Here is a 22,455-nt window from a genome sequence, read left to right on the forward strand (position 1 = left end):
CACCACCAATCCTCCTGTCTGTGCCCACCACTTCCTCTTCCTGCCCGTGCCCACCACCACTGCTCCTGTCCTTGCCTACCATCACCTCCTCCTGCCTGTGCCCACCACCTCCTCCTCCTGCCCATGCCCACCATCCATTCTCCTGTTTGTGCCCACCACTTCCTCTTCCTGCCTGTGCCTACCACCAATCCTCCTGTCTGTACCCACCATCACCTCCTCCAGCCTGTGGCCACCACTCATTCTCCTGTCCGTGCCCACCACTTCCTCCTCCTGCCCGTGCCCACACCTCCTCCTCCTGTCCATGCCACCACCTCCTCCTGTTTTGGACCCTCATTACCTCAGGCCAAGACATTATGATCGCCCCCTAACTGATCTCTTTCTCCATCCCTCATAGAGTCGTCAGATCAATCTTCCGGCAACACCATTTTTGTCATGTCACTCGCCTGTTCAAAAACCTTCAGTGGCTCCTAGGGGAGCAAGTCTGAAGCCTTCAATGCTTGGTCCTCCACTGTGCATCCCAACTGGACCTTCCAGATCTTCTCCCACCAGGCCCCTCCCCACCCGTGCGCTTGGTTCCTCCCGACTCTCAGACTATTCCTCAACCCTCCTTACTGCTGTGTTTTTGCCTGTGCTGCCCCTTCCCAGAGCACCCTCCTCTGTGTTCAGCCAAGTTCTACCAATCCTTCCAGGTCCGGCTCGAATCCCACCTCCCCCAGCAAATCCTCCCGAATCCAGTGGCACCCACTCTTCCTGTCTCTCACTTGACCCCAGTGTGCCTGCGGGGTGCTCACTAACTCCATCTGGAAATGCTTCCATGGCAGGGGCAGTCCTGCTCAAGACCATATTCCCCACAGCCCTCGGCACGTGCTGGGGCCAGAGAGGGGCTCCCATAAGTCTGTGCTGGTTGACGGACTGTGGGAGGCCTGGGTCAGCTGCTGTCCCGTGGTTGAGGGCACCTCTGCTTGGCAGCTCCGTGGTTCCTGACATGTCCGAGCCGGCACCTTCTATTTATTCCTGGTTGGTTTATATCTCTGGGGCAAGGGAACTCAGCCTTCCTGGCTCCGCCAAAGGGAAGGAAGGGATGAGATCTTGCTGGGAGCAGCACACATCAGTTGAGCTCTGCGGCTAATACCTGCGTGTGTACTGGGGTGGGGCTGCAGCCCTCTTGCCCTCCACTAGTCCTTCCCTCTCTCTCTTCTCTACTGCTTTTGCCCTCCAGGCAACTCACTCCACAAGAGGAGTAGGCCTAAAGAGAGGAGAGGGAAGAAATGAAGAGTCTCAGTGCTCCCTTCCCCTGCAGACGGTAGCTCCTGAGTCGGCCGTAGGCAGGAGGCTTATCTGCTGGGGAGCTCAGGAACAGCTGGGAGGGGCCGTGAAGGCCGCTGAAGGACACAGTACCTGCGGGTGGGTGGAAGCGTATCAGAGAAGCTACGGGTGTTCGCTCGAATCTGCCCAGAGATTCTCCTTTCTCCCACAACTCCCTCTTGCAGGATCTCCTCTCCTTGACCCTCTACAAAGCAGTCTCTGCCTCCTTTGAACCTCCATAGCCTTTTGGCTCTGCTTCTCTTTCCCCATTTAGGTTTTAGGGCTTGCCGTAGGTTCCTAGTTCTTCTTCTGGATCCCAGAGGAAAGGGGTGACCTTTTAAGAACAATTTTCTCTGAACCAGGCATTTGACTAGCTGCTCTGTGGACAGTATCTCACCTCATCTTTACAAGGTTAGTTTTTTTAAATCTCCATTTTATGGATGAGATAACTGAGGTTCAGGGAGATTAAGTTGCCTGTGGCTGGTATGTGTTCCTCTGTGTTTCCTCTGAGGATCCCGGCGATGCTCAGGAAACGACAGTGTGGCATTAGGACTCTGCCATCTCTAAGGGCAGCTCAGGTTGAGGGCTGGGGTCTGCAGAGAGTGGGGCATAGTGGGAGGGGCTTGTATAGACAGGAAGGAAGAGAGTGTCCAAGGTCAGAGTGCCCCAGAGCCACAGCAAGCTGAATGTTGGTGGTGGCTGGTGTTGTCCACTGTCCTCGTGAAGCCTGGGTGATTGCAAGCCCCTGAAGGGCCTCTGCCACTCACTTCCTGCTACCAGATTCCTGCAGCCCCCCCTCCCCGCCCCCCACCTTGGGAAGTCAGTGGGAGCCACCCCTGGGTAGCCACTGCTGCTTTCTCAGCCCCTTCACTGGAAAGGGGGCAGGGCAAAGCTCCTATATATGTTCCATAGTTTTCCTCCTTATGCCTAGCTAGGGTTAAAAGCAACTTTAAACATTTTTTTGGGGGGGGGGATGGAGAAGGATGTGCTAAGCACTAATCTTGGAGCCTGGAGTAGGACCCTCGGAAGAGGGAAGACCTGGGTGGGATACCACAGCGTGGGGCGGTGGAGGGTATCTGGGCGACCAGAAGGCTGGGAAGGAGGGGTGGGAGAAAGTTTACTGACATCAGCCTCCCAGCCTCTGGCTTCCGGTGCAAGACTATCTGGCAGTATAGCTCCTATCCTGTTTTCATCCTTCAACCTACACTTTTCTGAAGCTGGGTCCTTAAATCCCCCAGGTTTTAGAAAGAAGCCAGGAGACTTTGTGAGCTGTGAAGTCATTTCCTAGAACTGGACAGGTCCTGAGAAATGACAAGGAGGGCACCCGGAGGGGTCTTTCCTCAGCTCCAGTCCCCAAACCCTCTTGGCCTGGGTCCTCTGCTAACCTGCCAGGGCACTAGCGGGCAGCGCTCAGTGGGACACGGGGACGGGGAGAGGACAGAGCGACGGCCAACGTCCCACGATGGGCCAAATGAAGGAGGCATTTGGAGGAGCCCGGGGGCTCCGCGCTCTCAAGGCTGGAGAAGCCGCGTTCCCGCCTAAACCCACAAGATGGAAGTTGCACCCTCTAGCTTTCCCACTGGCCAAAGCTGCTGGTTTTATGAGTGACCCCTCCCTTCGCGCCCAGGTCGATGATTTCCAGCATTTACTCTTTTCCAGAGTCTTCATTTAAAAAGGCATCTTAAAAGACGCTACTAGATATACCTTAGATCCAGCCTGGATTCGGTTTGGGATAGGGCGGAAAGTTTACCAGGCACTGCGTTCACCCCACCCCAGCACACGGGGTGCGCGCGGAGCTGCGTGCAGGAATGTGTGCGCTAAAGCCGAGGGATGCAGGGCCGCTCCAGCGTAGCTGAGGATGTGTCAGAAGGGAGCAGGAGACTCGGGTGCCCGGTGTGCGCGGGTGTGTGCCCCATGCGCACCGCGGCGTGTGCTCCCGCGCGTCCACAGCCCTGCCACCTTGCCCCCTCTTGCCCAAACGTGTCAGCAACCTCACCTCTTTCAGCCCTTTCTCAGTCGGACGCTTCCTTTTTGGTGCTTCTGGGCATTTATTGTAAATTCCGTGACTAAAACACGCCGGTGAGCCCAGCCCATCGACAGATGGATCAATCGCCCCCTTCCTGGCTGAGGGAGGCGGATCCCACCCGAAGCCTCGGAAGCAGGAGCTGCCGCCTGCCTTGGGAGAGCTCCCCGGAGCCTAGCCCCAGCAGAGCCCTGGCCCGGGTCGGTTTCGGGGCGCTCTCGCTGGGGTGGGGTGCGAACCCCCGCCTGATCTCTCCAGGGGGTTCCAGCAGGTTCGCCGGCCCGGGAGGAGGCGGTCAGGGCGCTCCGGAACCGTAGCCTTTTTCCTGCGCTGGGGGAGGGGAGACGAATAGGGAAGGAGAGTCTCGAAGGGCTGCGACGCTAGGGCGTTCGGGGAAAGTTCTCGGGCTCCGCGTGGAGAGCACACGTGTATGCCTGCGCGGGGATAGACCTGGGCGGGCAGGCTGCGCGGGGACGCTGGAGGCTGGCGCTGGAGGGGGTCCTTCTCTTCCCTTGCGCCTTCGGGGAGACGCTCTGCTTCGGCTCCCTGGCCAAGGACGAATCCGCCCGCGGAGGGTGGAGCCCCCTCGCCAGACTTGGGCCATTAAGTCGGGGTTTTTCCAGTGCCCGTCCTCCCCACGCCCCCGGGATGGCTCGGGCGCCCTGGACTCCACGCCCTCGGGCCTCAGCTGAGCCTCCTCAGGCCTCCGGGACCCGGGGCCGAGGGCAGGGGCGGTGGGGGTTGGAGGGTGCAGCCCGCCCGCGGCGGGGGAGGGCGGCGGGGGGCGCGCTGCCGGGGGAGGAGGAGGGTGCCGAGGCCTCGGTGGGTTTGAGCCGTAGCGGCGGGGAGCCGGTCAGCTTCCGGCCAAGGCAGCAGGTCAGTGCGGGGAAGGGCAGGCGGCAGAGCAGAGGGAGCCAGCGGCGGAGCTCTCCTCTCGGCCAGCGTTCCCCAGCGCCACCGCCACCGCCGTGTCGCCGCCGCCGCTGCAGAGCGTCGCTGCTCCGCCGCGCTCCCGCGCCCCGCGCCGCCAGCCGCCTGGGAGCCGGAGCGCCGAGCCCCGGGCGGAGAGGGGCGCGGGCGCGAGAGCCGCGGCGAGGGAGCAGCGAAGGGGGAAGGGGGCGGGCGGAGGGAGGAGCAGGGAGAGAGGAAGGGGGGGAGGGAGTGAGGAGAGCGAGGGAGAGGTGGCGAGAGCGAGAGCAAAGAGCGAGAGCCGCGGAGAGGAGAGGAGGGCGAGCAGAGGGAGAGACACACACGCAGAGACACACGGCCACTGGAATTCCATTAGCAAAAAGTGAGACGAGCAAGGGTTAGCGGGAGAAGATTTTTTTGAATCTTTTCTTCGTCTTGGTGCGAAAGAAGCGACTCCGGTCTCTCGTCCTCGAAGCTCCCGCTGGATTGTTCCTTGGCGCTTATACCCGTCGGTGGATTTCTTTCCTATTTGCGTTTTATTCTGACCCCCCCTCGCCGCCTCCTTCCAGCCCTCGCTCTCACCGCGCCTCTCCCCCACCTCCCCAGTCCCCTCCCGGGAAGCGCGGGGGAATTGGACCCGCGGGGACTCGCGCCTTCCCGGGCGAGCGAGGGAGGGCAGACCTGAGGACCCGGCTGCCGGCTTGTCAAGCGGATACACACACAGCTACGTGTGTGTTGGTTTCAGTGGGCGGGGGGCGTCGAGGGGCAGCCCGCCGCACTCCTTCCCCCACCTCTCCAGCCAGAGGGGAGAATCGGAGGACTCGGATCTTCGCCGGGTGGGCTAGCTGGGATCTCCGCATTGGATTTGGGGCTGATTCTCTCTGCTTGGCTATTATTTTTATTATTTTTTTTTACCCAAGGGAGAAAGACAAAAAAACTGTGGGATTTATTTAACATGATCTTGGCCAACGCCTTCTGCCTCCTCTTCTTTTTAGGTGAGTACCTGCGGGCGGCGAGGGCAGCTTGTCCGCCGGAGCCTGGGGGCCCGCGCGGGGCCGCGCGCTCGGGCACCGGCGAGCAGCCGGGAACGCGGGGGGCGAGCGGGGCGCGGGCGGGCGGGAGACCGGCGGGGAGGGCGCCGCGGCTGGCTGGGTACGCACGCGGGGGATTGGGATGGAGACCTAGAACGCCAGACCATCCCCGCACACGCTCACTCACACACACTTGCTCACTCACACGGTGATAGCGCTCATTTCCCTCAGAATAATGGGTTCAAATTGCGGCAACTTAAGAAAAAAAATCCAACTCTAGATCTGGAGGAGGGGGAGGGGAGAGGCTCAGGGGCAGGGAGACAAAAATCCTGGCAGTCCCACCTTTCCGTGGGCTCCCGAGGCACTCGTGGGGGAGGACGAGGGTTTCTCCTGTCTGGACGTCTGTGGGGGGAGCGCTGACAGCCATCCCCCACCTGCCAATCAACCTCTTGAAAATGCGCCCCGATTCCCATTCTCCGACCCCTTCCCGGCGGCTCCACCCCCTGGAACACTTTTCAAGTTTCTCCCCACCCTTTGCCCTCCCTGTCGCCCAGACCCGAGGCAGATGGACGGGCGGGAGTGGAGGGTTGTGAGCAGCCCTTCACTGCCTTCCCTTTGCTGCCTCTGCGGGGCTGGGACCCGTAGGTAGCTGGTGGAAAGAGGAAGGAGGGAGGCCCAAGTTTGCTTCCTCGGGTGAAGAAGGAGAGGGGTGAGGGGAAAAACTGGGTCTGAACAAAGCCCCCTGCTCATTCTGCGAGCCCACTCCTCCAAGCGGAGGGAGGAGGAGCATCCTGGCGCCCCTGAACCTGGGCAGTCTCTTTCCCACCCAGAATTCCCAGCCCCTTGCCCCCTGTTGTGCTATGTGAAATCTCAGCTGCTTGGGAAACAGTGGTAAAGAGAGCATTCTGGGAGTGGAGGTGAGGAAAAGAGGGTGTTTGCAAGGCTGTGTGCTGCCCAGGAGTCCCAGGCACGGAGCTGGTGGGGAGTAGATGCTCCAGAGATGGAGGGGGGTGGGGGGGAACTTGTCTCTTGTGTGTGCGTGTGTGTGTGTGTGTGTGTGTGTGTGTGTGTTGAAGGAGCACACATCTGCTTCAGGGTGGGTGCTGTTCCAGCCTACCCTGGCCTGCTGTGTAGCCAGCGGTGAGCCAGGCTGTCCAGCTGGGTCAGGAGCACCCTCTCCCTCCTGGGTGAGGAGAGAGGAGAAGGCTGGGGAGCTAAGTGCTTGTCGCAGGAAGATGTGGATGGTCTAAAAAGTGCCCTCCTGACTAGGGCAGAGGATTCCAGTCAGTGTTGGTCAGCCCTGGCCCTTTGTCCGCCCCTTTCCTGTTCCCCTCCCTAAGGCCTAAGATCCCCAGGGGGCAAGGCCCTGATTTAGGGTGTGGCCTTCACCAGCCTGCCTCCCTCAGTGTGAGGGTGCGGGGGGCCTGAGGGGGGCAGCTGGGAAGGCGCTGGGGGCCCACGGGGTCTGCTGTGATCCTGCAGCCTTTTCTGGTAACCTCTGTGAGTGGACTCTCATTCTGAATGGGCTATTACAAAACCTGACCTTTTCTCCCACTGCTGGTTTGAAAACCTAGCTTTCTGGGGCCAACAGTAAGCAGGACCAAGAAAGAAAGAAAACTGTATTTCAGGAAAAGCAGCCAGATTGCCTGCTGCTGAGCTGCACACATGCTGGCCAACAGGGCCCCCAGGGTGGTGCCTTCTGGGGTCTCGTGCGGAGGAGGGCAGCGTGGGCCCCTCAGGCAGCTCCAGGCCCGGACCCCCAGGTTGCAGGCAGGCTTCTCCCAGCCGAGGGGGCTGAGGTGTGGACTCTGTTCTCTGGTGCACGTGTGGGTGTGTGGGCAGAGATGCCTGCCCGGGGTCTGCCACCCTGGGGGCTGAGTGGTGAGAGGAGGGTGAGAGCAGGAGAGGAATAGGGGCTGGTCAGCTGTCCCTCTGGTCAGAGCCCTTCAGTTCCCTTCCCTTGAGAAGCCCTTTCCAAAGCTGGGGTGAGGGGTTAACTGAGTGACCACAGGATATTGAAAGGCTCCAGGTTAGGCCCGCCAGGAAGGAAGGGGTAGGTTGCTGTCAAGGAAGCTTCAGCCTCAGGGCCCCTTTCCCAGCAAGGAGCCCACAGATGGGAGTCAGGTGGAGCTTCCACTTGGGGGAGAGGGTTTTCAGGAGCTTGAGACTTGGTGGGCACTTCCACTTCTAGAAGCTTGTTCCTAGGAGCAAGGGTCTTCAGTGTGCCTCTCCCAAGGTGCTGGCTGAGGTCTGGGGGTGGAGAGGCCTCTCGGGCCCAGCCGTCCTGGCTGCCAGTGTTGACATTCTCGGAGAGAATGAGGTGGGGAAAGTGATGGGGAGCAGGGCTGGTGAGAGGGCCCGCTTCCCACTGTAGCTCTTGGGGCGACAGTCGGTGCAGGAGGGCGGTTGTAGCTCTTTGTGGTCTCTCAGTCTCCCTGTGTCTTTAGAAGCTGTTCTCCCGGTGTCTTTTCTTGACGAGCTTGAGATTTCCCTTGTCTAGAACTTGGGAACATCACCAGGATACCTTCCAACCTTTACTCTCCTGGAATTCTTGGCCAAAGGCTCCGAGTTGCCATGATTTCTTTCTCTGGTTGGCTCGATTGGTTCCGGGGGTTATGACGCCAGCTCAAGGAGTCAGGGACAGGTGGCAGTCAGGGAGCTTGTGCGGCGAGAGGAGGCAGGCACCAGACTTCTGCAGAGCGTCTCCCTGCCCTGGTCACGTGTGCCCACTGGCAGGATGGGGGAAGCCCTTGCTTTTGGCACAGGAGTCTAGGCTTCCGCAAGGACTGTCCCTTGGGGCTGTGGACCCTGTAGAGCAGGAGTAAATGTCCTCATTGCTCCAATCTCCTGGGCTGACCTCCTGACCTTTAAGCCAGCCAGGATGCGCCTGTCTCAGTCTGCTTCCGACAGACAGTGCAGACTCAGGGGCAGTCAGGGCGGGAGGGGAGAAGGCAGCTGGGGTGCTGGTGGGCCAAGTCACTGGAAGGCCCGGGACTGGGCCGTGCTTGAGGCTTTAGTAGGCTGCTGGCAGGCTGGTTAGGTGGGGGCAGCAGGTGCCACTGAGGCCGGTTAGCTCAGCTGTTCCTGGGTGGCCCACATGCACCCGAGTCCTGCTCGGGGGCCTAGGAATTTGCTGAAGCCAGGAAATAAAGGTGCTGCCCCAGCTTGGGCAGAGGACATCTCTCTAGCCAGTGCCTGGGCAGACACCCCGCTGTCCATGCCCATACTACATGCTGGTTTCTTCTCTGATCTCCACTCCGCCTGGCCACAGTCTTTAGCTCCTCCTGTCCCGAGGCAGAGGTGTGTCAGTGGGAGAGGGAAATGCCTTTTGCTCTGGACGCTGAGGCCTTCTCCTTTCCAGGCCCGCCTCTGCTCCTCTTCCACCCCTTTTCGTAGGGTAGGCCTGGTGGCTCCAGGAGTGGTTCTTTTCCCCTCTTCGGGTCTGTTGGGAGTGACAGGGTCGCTGTGCAGCCCTTGGCCTCTAGGTGTCGCTGTCTCCCTGCAGTAGCTACCCCGGAGCAGGGCCTCCTTGGGGGAGGAGTGAGAAGTGGTGGTTCTGGGTAGAGATGGGGGGATTCTGAGGGATTCTGAGGAGGGGACTTCTAGTGTAGGATCTTATTGTGTTTTGGGACAGGATGGAGTGGAGGAAGCCCCCCGGATTACTTCTTGGGTCTTGGAAGAGCCAGTCTTGGCTCTGGGCTATGGTCTGGGTCTTTTCTGGGGCAAGATCTGGAATGAGGGGCTGGGAGAGGGCAGGGAGCCTGGGAAGAAGTGTGTGTCTAGAGGGAACCATTTTGGGGTTGATGCTGAAAGGACCAGGCGGGCTTCTCCCTGCCTTTCACTTACGAATCTTCTTCCCGACCCCTCCGCTCTGAGGACTGTGCGTTTGGGTGGGCTGGGGGCCTGGGGCGATGGATGAGAAGGGTGGACCAGTTCCTGCTTGCTCACTTTTGAAGGGGGAGGCTCCATGAGTGAGGCCAGGGGCCGAGGAGGAAAACTCTTTCTCTTTTGCAAGTGACTTATTATTTGGGTTTTGGAAAGAAGAAAATAAAGGAGAGACGGAGGGGTAGAGTGTTTCAAGGGAGGGCAAGGAGGAGAGGAAGGAAAGAAAAAAGTAAGTAGGAGGGGATGGAGAGAGAACACAAGGCCCTTCAAAGAGAAAAGGATGGCGAACTAGCCCTCTTAGGTGGAAGTCCGGAAGGGAAGTGTGTGCGAGAGGCAGGGGAGAGGCGCAGTGAGAGGCAGTGGAGTTGCTGGTCGGGCATCTTCTACAGCACTTTCTTTCGGTGGGCACTGGGTAGACCTTGTCCGGGGAAGGCAGCTGGTGTGAAGCTGGGCAGGAGGGTGTGGAGGGGCTGGGCGGTGAGAGGTAGCTCCTCCCTCCGGGGGTTGCCTCAGACCACAGAGTTAGGCTGCTCTCTGAGGGTCTTCCCTTAACCTCTCGGAACTCAGAATGAATAGGCTAGGGGTTCGAGGGGCCTTTTCAGCCCGGTGTGTGATCTTGAGTTGTCATCTCCCTTCTTTGGGCCTCAGTTTCCCCTGGGGTAAAATGTGGGGACTGGATTCTGTGTCTCTAAGGTCCTAACAGGCTACGAAAGTTAAAATACTTTCTGTTGCTTTCAAGGCTCAACCCTGCGCCTTGGCCAGCCCTCTGGCTGGAACTGAGGTTGACAGGAGGCCTGGGTAATAGGAAGGTGAGAGTCCCCCGTGCAGCCCCGCGAGCCCTGCGGCTCCTGGCCCTCCGCTGAGGCTGTGACACTCTTCTCTCGCCTCCTGGCGCCTTAGATGTCTGTGGTCTTGAGCGACGGCTTTCCAGCTTTACTGTGCTGTGCTCCTGGGCCCAGGGCCGGTGCTGAGGAACCGCAGGGTGGAACCAGGGGAGCATCTGATAGAGCCAGGGCAGAATGGCAGCTTGACTCTGCTTTGGGTTTGGGGAGGGGTGGTGGTGTTTTGGGATCTTTTAGCAGCCCTTCCTCTGACCTGCTCTCTGTTGGGGAAGGCAGCATTGAGCTGGCCCTGATGTGCTTTGAAATAAAACAGGTATGAAGTTCCCAGAAGGGCCCGAGGCCCCAGGCCTGCATCTTGGGTCTGAGGTTGTGGCACCCTCATTCATGCTTGTCTTCCCTCCCCACCACCCAGACGAGACCCTCCGCTCTTTGGCCAGCCCTTCCTCCCTGCAGGGCCCCGAGCTCCACGGCTGGCGCCCGCCAGTGGACTGTGTCCGGGCCAATGAGCTGTGTGCGGCCGAATCCAACTGCAGCTCCCGCTACCGCACGCTGCGGCAGTGCCTGGCAGGCCGGGACCGCAACACCATGCTGGCCAACAAGGAATGCCAGGCGGCCCTGGAGGTCCTGCAGGAGAGCCCGCTGTACGACTGCCGCTGCAAGCGGGGCATGAAGAAGGAGCTGCAGTGTCTGCAGATCTACTGGAGCATCCACCTGGGGCTGACCGAGGGTAAGCCTGGGTGGGCCTCCCCGGGGAGGCGTGGTGCTGGTGGTGAGGGGTGTGTGGGGCCCGAGGTTCAGAGGGAGGACTGGCCAGCTCTCTGTCTCTACCTGCCAGGGGAACCGAGAACCCAGAGGGAGTAGCTGCTGACCTAGGAGGGCAGCTGTTGCTGGAGGAGGCCAGGAGAGACAAAGAAGGGGGAGTGGGGACAGCTGAGGAGAAGGGAGGGCGAGGTAGTGAGAGAAGGAGAGCAAGGCTGGAGAAAGGAGAGCGGAGCGGAAGTAAACCAGGGAAGGACGGATGGACGGATGGACAGGTGGAGGGAGGTGTGAAGTGGTAACCAGAAGGGGGATGGGGCGACGAGAACGGGGAGAGAGAAGGACGGGCTGTGTGCATGCAGAGTGGGGCTGTGAGGGAGCAAACTGGCCCCCCACTCTCCCCACCGGGCACTGAGCTGAGGGCTGTCCCTTCTCATTCTTCCTGCTCCCAGGAGGCCTGCCTGGCTGGTGGCTTCGTGACCACCTGGCTGGCTTGGGCACCTTCTGTGGGGCTTGGAGCAGTGTGAGGGCAGCGGGTCCCGCATCCCTTGGCAAGCCTACTCCAAGTCCCAAGGCAGAACTCACACCCCCTGCCCCCCAATACCCACCTCCCCCCACTTCCCGCCCTCCAGACGGGAGTGTGGAGGGTTTGCAGGTACCGTGGGAGGGTGGCCGCCTGGGCCAGATGTTCACTTTGTTCACTTATTAATTCAACAACTTTCATTGAGAGTTTACTGTCTGCTAGGCATTGTGGGAACAATTGAGAAGAAGCTAGGGCAGCCTCCGCCTCCATGGAGCTCATGGCCTGGGGATGCAGATGGCTCAGGGACTTTTTGTCACCTGGGGGTGCAGCACTGGGTGCTGTGGGGGCACCGATGAGGGGCGTCTCTACCCTTGTTACAAAATCTGAAGAGTCTTCCTGGAAGAGGCAGCCTCCAGGCTGAGACGGCAGAGTGAGCTGCAGTTGTGGTGAAGGGACATGGGGCGTGGGAGGAGCAGGGAGAGCTCGGGCAAAGGCCCGCGTGTGAGGGAGCTGAGCTGGCTTACAGATGTGCCAGGAACTCAGAATCCAGGAGGGGGAGTTGGGAGTGGGGAGGGCTGAGGAGAGGTGGGAGGGTGGGGCGGGAGGGCGGCAGGGAGCCCTGAGAGGTCTTCCGTGAGAGGACCACTCTATGCGTCGGGATGACCTTAATGCGGCTGCAGTGAGGAGAGTGGACTGGGGAGGCTGGAGGCTACTGCTGAGAGGTGGGCCGGGGGTAATGGTGGCTGGACGGGCACGGAGCAGGAGGGAGGAAGGGTGTAGGAGCCCTTTGGGAAGTAGAATCAACAGAGGAAGGGAGAGAGGAGCCGAACGAAGACTGCACCTGTCCTGTGTATTGGACCGCTGGGTGGGTGTTGGGGCCGTTCACAAGAAGCAGGGAAGTGCCAGGGGGGAGGGTGGGAGATGCCGAGCTTATTTTGGGGCCTGTGCCTCTTGTTGGCCGTGCCCTGTAGACAGCTGGGCATGCAGGGCTGGAGCTCAGGAGGGGGACCGGACACGGAGACTTCAGAGTTGCCAACAACCTGTAGGTGCTGCCCAGGCGTCGCACTGGGAGGAGGGCAGGGATGGAGCCCTGGGGCTGCCGACATTTACAGATGGGCAGGGAGGAAGGGAGCCTGCAAGGGTGTTGAGGAGGCTCTGGGGGAGAGGGAGGAACAGCGGGAGCCCTCGGGGGAGCTCACTCGCTCACTCTCACAGGGAAGGAGAATGACAGCCCCCAATACTTCAAGTCCAGCAGGAGAGGATGGCAAAGGGGCCATTGGGGTGAGCTGCTTAGGTGGCTGCTCAGAGCAGAAGCCTGGTTAGGGCGCGAATGGGAGCTGGGGATGATGATGTGGACAACAGTGTCTAGAAGTTTGGTGTGAAGAGCAGAGAAGAACAAAGAATGCTGGGTTTTTTTGTGAGGAAGGTTTGCCTTCAGCTAACATACGTTGCCAATCTTCCTTTTTTTTTTTTGCTTGAGGAAGATTAGCCCTGAGCTAACATCTGTGCCAGTCTTCCTCTGTTTCGTATGTGGGTTGCCACCACAGCATGGCTGATGAGTGGAGTAGGTCTGCACCGGGGATCCAAACCTGTGAACCTGGGCCACCAAAGTGGAGTGCGCGGAACTTTAACCACTCGGCCACAGGGCCAGCCCCGACTTTTTTTGTGAAGATGTGAGACGATTGAGCAGTTTAAATTCTAAAGTAGGACAGTGGTGATGGAGATGCTGAGGTGAGGAAGGGCGAGGGGTGGGCCCAGGGCCCGGGGAAGGGGCTAGCCTTAGATGGCAGGAGGAGCACTGCCTCCAGGGGCTGGAAGGGAGGGAGAGAGTGGATCAGCAGTGGAGGCTGGAGGGTGAGGGACTCCTGACCAGTGGTAGAGGTGGTTCGAATATGCCCTGAGTAGAGGACTCAGTCAGGCATGTAACTGTTAATAGTGTCACCACCACTAGTAACAAAGTATCTCCTCCGCCCACTTCCGGTGACCTGGAGTCCTATACCTAGAAGTGAGCAAAGAGGGAAACACTGCCCCAGCGCCCTGCACTTTGCTCTTGGTGAGACGAGGAGTGTCTTCACCCCGAGGCTGACTGTCCTGCACGGAAGATGAAGGTCCCTGACTCAGTGAGCGGGCTTCTTCAGTTTCTTGTCTTCTTCCGGGCAGCCTTCAGTTTCACCCCAGGGCGACTGGGCACCAGGGTTGGGGGTGGCCGCAGGCTGCAGAATGGACAGGGGAGGGGCCAGAGGAGCTGCCAGCTAGAAGAGCAGGTGGCCGCCTGAGAATGTGTCCACCCGAGCGGCTCCCTCGGGCATCACCACATCCGAGCACACAGGACTTGCTGGAGAAATGAGGCGTCATGGGGGTGACAGTAGGCATACTGTGCATTTATGCTGCGCATCGCCGTGGGTCTTCGTCGTCCTTTCCTCCAGGAATGCATGACCGAGATGGCATTCCGAGTCTTGAGATGGTTTGTTGGCTCGTTTACTCCACAAACATCTCTTAAGCTCTGACTGTGTGCTTCAGAGGGTGAGAGCACAAGACGCCGTGCTCCCTGTGCTGGCCAGCGTGTGGCTGGGGGACCCTTCCCCTGGCCCACTCTAGAAAAGCAGACACCTGCTTCTTTCCTTCCTCAGAGCCCTGCCCTCCCCTGCTGGCATCCCACAATCCCCTCCCCCTGGATCTGGGGAGGCTGGAGGTAGCTTCTGCCCAGGGCTGACCAGGGGACCCCCAGAGGCCTTTTAACCGCAGAGGGTGTTCCTGCCAGTGACAGGATCTAGCTGGGGGTGACTGGTCATGGTGCGGGGAGTATCCCCCTGGGGCAGGCTGCGGGCACTTCCTCCCTGCTCCTTCCCCGTGCTCAGCAGCCCACCTGGGCCTGGGCTGGGGCCGGCTCTCCCAGAGGAGAGAACAGTATGGGTTTGCCCTTGGATCCAGGCTTCTCCTCAGCTTGACTGGAGACTGGGCCCCACCTTCTCCCTCTACCTGAGGCTGAGCTTGCTGCGCAGTGCAGAATCTGAAGACCCGAGCATGGGGACAGAGCTGGTGGTGGCAGGAGTGTGGCCTCTGCTCAGCTGCTAGACAGTCCCAATTGCAAGAGGCCTCGAGGTCATTTGGTCCCACCTCCATTTGGGTGGGAAGCTGAGCTGCAGGGAGCTGGAGTGGCTTCCTGGGCCGCAGCAAGCTGGTGGTGGACCCCGGACTCCTTATCCAGACTCCCTTCCACTGCCCTGGGGGACAGCCTGTGGCCTTGGGCCCATCTTCACCTTCTGTCATCGCTGCTACCATAACCACCATGTGGTGGGGCTGTCACTGTGGGACTGGAGACAAGGCTTCTTGCCTTCTCCACAGGTGACACTGAATTTCAGCGTCACCTTGGTCCTTCAGAGGTGAAGAGCCAAGGGTTCTCCCCTGTGTCCTCTCTCGGGTCATAGGCCAGGAATCTGACAGCTGAGGTTTGGCGTCAGTCTGGCTGCCGGGACGCCCGAGTGGCCAGGTCTCGGATTCCCCAGTGGGGCGTTCTCCCGCGGGAGCGGGGAGTGAGGTGACTTAAATACGATGGCCCCTCCTAACCAGTCCTGGGAGAAGATGTTTTCCCCCAGAGACGCCCCTTGTCAGCCACACCAGCTGATCTGTGCTCAGGCATGGCCCACCAGATGCTGAGGGGAAGGACCAGCTCTGCTCTGGGCGAGCGTCCAGCGGGCAGAAGGCTGATGCTGTGAAAACTTAACCAACAGCAGTGCTTGTTTAAGAACAATTTGGTTTCAATAACACTTTTTATTTTCGGCAATAGTATTCATTGTAGTTAAGTACTTGGACTCTGGGGCCAACAGCCTGAGTTTGAAACCTCGCTCTGCCACCTACTAGCTGTGTGGCCCTGGGCACGTTACTTGGCATCTCTGTGCCCCAGTTCCTTGTCAGTCAGATAGGGAGAATCATGGTGTCTACCTCCTAGAGAAATCCAGAGGATTAATGAGTTGGTACATCTAAAGCACTTCCACTAGTGCCAGCAGGTAGAAGGCACAGTGTGACGTTGTTTTTATTATAAAAGGGCTTCCTAAGCTCTTCCGTTATTTGGCCCCTAAAGATGGTAGTGGCTGGTAACCCAGCACAGGCTAGTGTGTAGAGTGGAGGACACTGAGACGTCCAGGCCCGTGAGGCCCTGCAGGCCTCGGGGGAGATGGGACTGGAGAGTGCCTGGGAGGACGGGTAATGGTTGGAAGGGCAGTGGAGGCTGGGGGTCATCACCTGTCTCTGTGCCCCCTCGCCAGGTGCCTCCCATGATTCCACTGAATTCTCCTCAGGGCGTCTCAGGGGTGTCTCCTTTCCCACTGATGCGTTGGTGGGGGGCGGGAGTCCCTATTTGGTGCTGGGGCTCTGTGCCACTTCCTCTAGTCGCTCGCTTGCTTTCTCATTCGCTGAGCCTCTGATCACCCCAAAGCTCGAAGCTCGCAGTGAGGTGGAAAAGCCAGCAGGTGGTGGGGAGGGCAGGTGGGGGGCAGGAGGGGCCAGGCAGTTAGGAGCTGGGCTCCTGCCTCTGTGCAGCGGACCTGTAGCTACTCGAGCCAGGTTTTCTGGTGACACGGTGGAAGCAAAGAGGCCATTCTGTGGTGGGAGAGGATGAGGGTGTGAGGGCCAGGGACTGGAGTCCAGCCCTAGCTCCGCTGGGAATAGCTGTGTGATCTCAGCAGCTTGCTTTGCCTCTCTGGGCCACCTCAGAGCCCTCCTGTGAAATGAGGAAGCTGCACTGGGCGGCCGTGGAGGCATCCCAGGATTCGCACCTGGCCTTCCATGGGCTATCCCGCCTCCCCCCTCCCCCCCCCCACCTTCTTGGAGAAGCCTGCGGAAGTCCTAGGAGAGGGCTGGGGGAGGGAGGGCGGGAGAGCTGAGGGAGCGCCCTGCCGCTCTGCGCTGTGCGGGAGAGCCAGCTGGCGCGGGGCTCAGGTGGTCCTCTCTTCCAGGGGAGGAGTTCTACGAAGCCTCGCCCTACGAGCCAGCCACCTCCCGCCTCTCGGACATCTTCAGGCTTGCGTCCATCTTCTCAGGTAAGTGTGCTTGCACCGGGCCGGGCCTCTTGCTCCTGCAGTGGGTGGCAGGCAGCGGGCAGTGGGGCCTGGGCCCAGCGAGCCCTTCACGTTTCTGGGCCTTGGGTCCCCCTCTGTAAGAGAGGAGACAACCCCCCCCCCCCCCCCAAGGTGGTGCCTGGAGGAAAGCGTTTCCGGGAATTGCCAGCCTGAGCCTGCCTTGCACAAGGCCTTGAATCTGAAACCTGGTGTCACTCCCTATTTCGTCACCCGTCCTGCCTTGCTGGGCCCTTCTTTCCAGTTCCTTGACTCTTCTGCTTTGGAGCTCTTCTACTTTGGTTGAGTTGCTTAACCTCTCCGTGCCTCAGTTTCCTCAGTTGTGCCGGGGGTACCTACCTCGTTGGACTGTCGTGAGGTCTGATTGAGCCAGTGGTTGCACAGGGAGGGCTCAGCGTGCTGCTGGCATGCAAGCACTCTGGAACTGTTAGCTGTGGCAGCTGGTGTCACTGTCACCACCATCATTCTGCTCTGGGCTTCCCCGCCCCCCCGACAGCACTCCACTTCTGAACCCCTCTGAGGCCTCTGGTCCCAGGCACCCCCACGTCGGCCTCCGGTGTCCAGGCAGTTTTGTGGCAGTGTTTGAAGACAGCTGAAGTTCCTTTGCTCTAAACCAGGTTCTCAACAGCAGGGCCATTGACACCTCACCTGGGTGATGCTCCCTCGTGGGAGGAACCGTCCTGGGTGCTGTAGGATGTTTAGCAGCATCCCTGGCCTCTGCCCGCTGGATGCCAGTAGCAACCCTCCAAGTTGCGACAACCAAAAAGGCCTCCAGACATTACCAAATGCCCCTGGGGCACAGTTGCTGCCAGTTGAGACGCACTGCTCTAAACCGTGAAGACAAGGACTCTCCAGTGAGACCCACATCCTTTCTCCTGAAGAATTCTCCAGGACCATGCTGCTCAAACAGTTTTTAAAATTATTGCCCCGCTAAGGAGAAAAACAAATTCTCTCTAACTAGAGAAATACTGTCTTGGGCTTGGGCCGCCACAACAAAAGACCACAGACAGGTGGCTTAAACAATAGAGATGTATTATCTCACATTTCTGGAGGCTGGAAGTCCAAGGTGCAGGTCCAGCAGGGTGCGGGCTCTGTGAGGTGCTCTTCCTGGCTTGCAAATGGCCGCCTTCTCGCCGCATCCTCACAGGGCGAGGGGCAGGGAGTTGTGGGGGTGGGGAGAACTCTTCCTCTTCTTATAAGGCCGTGTCCTATTGGATCAGGGCTCCACCATAATGAGGGCGATATCTCACTTAAACTTAATGACCTCCGAAAAGCCCTGTCCCCAAATATAGTCATGTTGGGGGTTAGGGCTTCAGCATGTGAAATCTTGGGGGCATAATTCAGTCCATCGCAAATGCCAAAGAATGACGTTTTGTCAGATAGTGTTGAGGTTTGGAGGGCCACAGACTACTGTAATATCTACTTTTTTGCCTATCCAAGAAGCAATTTTTGTTCCCTTGGGGGTGATACCCTCTTTTCCTGTTGGGAATGCATGCTCTAAGGAATTGGGATGGGATGATGCGCATGTCCTGGTGGGAGAAATCCTGGGCCCCCACGAAAAGGAAGGCACTGGGCAAAGAGCATCTGGACATGGTGGCGGCTGGGGTTGGGGTTGGTGCTGAATGGAATGAGACTTTGGTTGGTGTGTTGAGCACCCTGCCCAGTTGGGTAACAGCAGAGGTGTTGGGCTCGGAGCAGGTTCCCATCCTAGCTCTGCCTGTGGGCACCGTGATCACTCTATGGTAAGCCTTGCTCATCTGACAGGGCTGGACTGGATGGTGGGCTGACTGAGGGCCCTCCTAGCAGACGTTCTGATCCTCACATTTCCTGATTAGTTTTGGATAGAAATTCTTGTTGGACTGCTCCTTTTGAGACAGTGTTTGGGGCTCAGATGCAAGTTGAGGATATCATCGGCACGTGGATGCTATGCTGGGGATGTCTCGGCGGCCCCAGATGTACCCACTTCCCACCCTACCAGTAGCTCAGGTCCCACTGAGTGCTACTGCAGGGGTGGGAGGCACTGGGTTTACCTCCAGTAAAGAAATAGCTTTGGCTTGCTCCCTGAAGGTCGAAGATCAGAGGTCCTCACCTTAGCTCAGGCCGCTGCTGCTTCCCTGTCACATATTAAGTATCTTCTTAGCAGAAAATCTTTATGTAATGGACTTGACACTCCACGGGACAAGGATATTGACAAGACAAATGAGGAGATTACTGGGTCTGTGGCTCACTGAATTAGCTTGCTTTACCTGCTGCCCAGACATAACTGGGCCCCACACGACCCTGGATCCCTGGGCTCTGGGGATCCCTCGCCACAGTCAGAACAAGGCTCCGGCATCTCTGACAGTTCCCTCTTCCTCGGCTCAGTTGAGCCTGCTCCACCCAGAGCAGGCCTAGGGTTGGTGTGTGGACAGCCCTGTCTGGGGAAACTTGAGTGTATCACTGGGTGGGGAGGCCCTGGCTTGGTGGGCTGTGGTGGCTACGCAGCAGAAAGAAGGCTGGATCGGGGGTCAGGAGGCCCGGATTCTGCTGCCTTCTCTGCCACACGTCGGCTGAGGCCTCCAGGCAGCTTCCTTCCCTGCTCCAGGCCTGACGTTTCTTTCTGAAGCAGGAAGACCCGAGCTGGGGGCCATGCTCCCCAGCTTTCCCCATCAGGGCGCACTGATGCAGCAGTGTTGTTGGCACACTGCGTGCACAGAGCAGCGGGGAGCTCAGGTGATTGCAGGCCTCTGCGGGCTGAGGGGTCAGTACCTGGGCACATGTGTCTCCACCTGTGGCTCACTGTCTGGGAAGGCCTGGCCTGGGTGACCCAGGATCTTGCACTGATGCTTTGGGCTGATAAGGCTGCAGCCTTGTAAGACTGTGTGGAGCCTCTCGGCACTTCCACCCCCCACATTTAGCTGCATGCTGCCCCTCCACCATGTCTGTGTGGAAACGCGGTGGGGGGGCTTGGTAGCCCTTCTCGGGGCCACAGGGACTCGGAGAAGGGTGCTGTTGTACCTTTGGGGCTCAGTTGCTACTTTTTCTTTGCCATCTACTGTCTGAGAATTCAGGGCCTCCTGGGACACCTGTTCTTCTTTATCTCTGGCCTTCCTTCGCCGTTGGAGTCCTTGAAAGTCCTACTTGGATTCTGTTGGCAAAGAAGGCTGCCAGGACTCCCTCAGCTCTCTCTGACGGCAGAGGCCCGGGGGAGGTGTGCTCTCCCCTGCTCTCTGCCTCGTTCAAGCTCAGGTGCTGGGTTCAGGGACTGGGTCTGGGATTCCTGGAGCCAGGTTAGTCCCGAGTCCAAGAGCAGTCTGGCTCTGTCCTGACCCACTGTGACAGATGCATTGGAGGCATTCAGATGTCCTGCCTCAGCCTTATAGGGAAGAAGGGAGCCTTCATGGAGAAGTAAGGTTTGTCCTGTTTCTAGCAGTTCCAACTGCCCTTGAAAATGTGAAGTGGAGTTTTGGGAGGCAGCCTGGTGCACAGGAAGAGCGCGGGCCTTGAGCTGCACAGTCCTGCATGTGAATCCCGAGTCATCAGCTTAGGGCTGTGTGGTCTGGGGCCTCATTGTGGCCTTTTGGGGCTGTAGTGCCTGTATTTGTAAATGGGATCGCATCCCTGCTGGCACAGGTGGAGCCACAGGTGGAGACACATGTGCCCAGGTACTGACCCCTCAGCCCGCAGAGAGGATGCAGCGAGAGTGGATCAGGCAGCGTGACAGGGAGTCATCCTCACTCTGCTGAGGGCGTCCAGGGGAGGCAGGCTGCCTTGAGAGGGGATGCAGGGGGCTGGAGAGCTGAGGTTGAGAGTCCCTGCATCCCCAGGTGGCCATGACCCTGTGGACACGGGATCCTGGCCGGTCCCAGCCAAGGAGGCAGCAGAGGAGGAACCAGGTGGAGCGAAGAGAGGAGGGCTTCTCAGGGAAAGAAGGGATTGTGCAGGCTGAGAGGGCGCAGGGCGGTGTGGAGAGTGAGGAGCCGGGGGCCAGCCAGCCGTTCCTTCACAACCACCGGGCTGTGCCTCAGGGATGGGGAGAGGCGACAGGGCTGTCAGCAGGCACTGCTCTGCATCCTTGGTGAGGGCAGGAGGCCTCCAGGGCCTCCGCATCTGGTGTGGGCATCGCCAGACACATGGGCTTGGAGCATATTTATGCAAACATGTCTTTTCCATTCTGTAGCTGGGAGGAAAGTTAGAGATCATCTGGGCCCACCCCTTCACTTGACAGAAGAGGAAACTGAGGCCTACAGAGAAGGTACAGATGTAGACCGAGGTTCGGATCCGGGTTCCCCTGCTGCCTGGTGTGTAGCTCGGGCAGGTGCCTCTCCTCCGAACCCTGCTTTCCTCCTGCACAGCGTGGGGCTCATAGGAGCCCTGCCTCTCAGGGCTTGGTGAGGACTAGGTGAGACACCACAGGCAAGCACTGGCCCAGTGCCTGGCGCATTGCACCAAATAGGTGGCCATTGGGAACTTATTACGGAGTGATTTCTCCACGGTCAGATGGCAGGCTGTGGCAGGGCCGGCCTGGAGCCTGGCATTTGGGGAATAGCTGCATGCCTTTTGGTGACATGAGGCTGCCTCTCACCCATGACAGTGCTTGATGGGGGAGGGGACCAGGCGACCTGCAGGGGATAGTAGGACCCTGGGGCTCCTGCTGAGTTGCTGTGGTCTTTGTGTGCTCCCCTGTGACTAGGAGGGGACACATGGAGGCTGGCAAGAGGCCTGGGCTGGGCTCTTTGTGGGTTGGAGGAAGAAGAGAGGGCGTTGCCCCCCTCAGTTATCCAGCAAGCCTCTGGGGTGGGCCGTCTTGCTCCAATGGAGCCAGGAGAGGCCAGTCATGTTCTTGTTGGAGGCTCCAGTGGCCCCCCTCTCGGGGGCTCAGGAGAGGGGAGGCCTTGCAGATGGCCCCTGAGAGAGGGACACCACCCTCCCTGTTGGTGCCACAGCACTCTGTCCTTTATCGTGGCACTCGCTCTTATGTGTTGGGGCGCCGTGATCGTGGGAGTGGGTCTCCCCGTGTCGGTGCTCCCATGCCTCCATGTTCCCTTGGGTGCCCGCACTGCGCTGCGCTTCTAAAGCATACCACAGAGGATCCTGGAGTGGTGGGTGGGACCTGGACTCGGAGGCCTGCTGGTACTAGTGTTGAGGCCTGGCCTGGCCCTGCAAGCTGGGTGACCACAGGCTGGGTCACTGGACCCCTCTGAAGCTCATTTTTCTCATCCATAAAATGGAGCAGTTCGGCCTGCTCTGCAAGGATTGGCGATGATGCACGCACACTCCCGGCATGGCGCCGAGCACAGGAGCGCCCTGGACGGTGGCCACGGCCAGCACTGTCGGGGGCCGGAGGGAGCTAACGGTTGGTGTGAGGCGTTAGACCTGCACGAGGAGAGGTGCAGGAGGTGCAGGCCGGTCTGAGGTGTCCCGTGTGCCGCGTCTTGGGAGGAGCTGAGGTTTCGAGGAGGGGGTCCTGGCCGTGGTGCCCGCACTTCGTGGGAGAGGTGGGGCTGGGGCTGGGGCTTGCGGGAACCTCCATGTTGTTGATCAACATCGAGTGTTCCATGCAGTCCAGATACTATGCAAGACACTGCCTTACAGGGCGTCAGACCCATGCCCCCGCTGCCTGGCGGGGCATGCAGACACCCACCTAGACACCCACGAGGTGGCGGTTTACTGTTGGTGGAGGTGTAGACCACGTGCTGCCCCGAGTGCTCAGGGGAGGCAACAGCTGCGGGTGCCTGGGAAAATCAGGAAGGCCTTGGAAGAGGAGAGAGTGGGATCTGGGAATGACATTCCTGGCAGCATGATGGCTCGGAGGCCTGGCCAAGCTCTAGGGGTGAAGGAATTGCATGTCCTCTGAGCCTGGTGGGCTCAGACGGCACTAGTAGAGACCCCTGTGGCAGATGGGAGATTGGCCTCTCTGGAGTCTCCTCCCTTGGGTCTCCTGCCCAGGACTTCTCCCGGACAGAGCTCAGCATGACTGCCTGGCCAGGGGGCCTGGGTCCCCGGGGAGGGGCTGAGCTGCCCGTGGGTGGGGGAGTCATCCCCTGTGAAGCTCACCTCAGTGACCCTAGCCAGGGTGGGGGGTGGGGATTGGGCCTGGCTCAGCTCTGCTGGATTCCTAGGGTGG

General features: G+C 59.5%; 1 protein-coding gene across 1 annotated transcript in view; it reads left to right on the forward strand.

The window, feature by feature from the left end:
- The first annotated feature begins 4,543 nt into the window (after positions 1-4,543).
- The window catches only part of GFRA2 (GDNF family receptor alpha 2), a 79,381-nt gene continuing 61,469 nt past the window's right edge, over positions 4,544-22,455 (forward strand). The window contains exons 1-3 of the mRNA XM_046656769.1: positions 4,544-5,232; positions 10,408-10,722; positions 16,230-16,313. Coding sequence (XP_046512725.1) covers positions 5,193-5,232; positions 10,408-10,722; positions 16,230-16,313 — 439 coding nt within the window. The 5' untranslated portion in view covers positions 4,544-5,192. The remainder of the gene's footprint in view (positions 5,233-10,407; positions 10,723-16,229; positions 16,314-22,455) is intronic.

Source organism: Equus quagga, chromosome 3 (assembly GCF_021613505.1).
Source record: "Equus quagga isolate Etosha38 chromosome 3, UCLA_HA_Equagga_1.0, whole genome shotgun sequence".
NCBI lineage: Eukaryota > Metazoa > Chordata > Mammalia > Perissodactyla > Equidae > Equus > Equus quagga.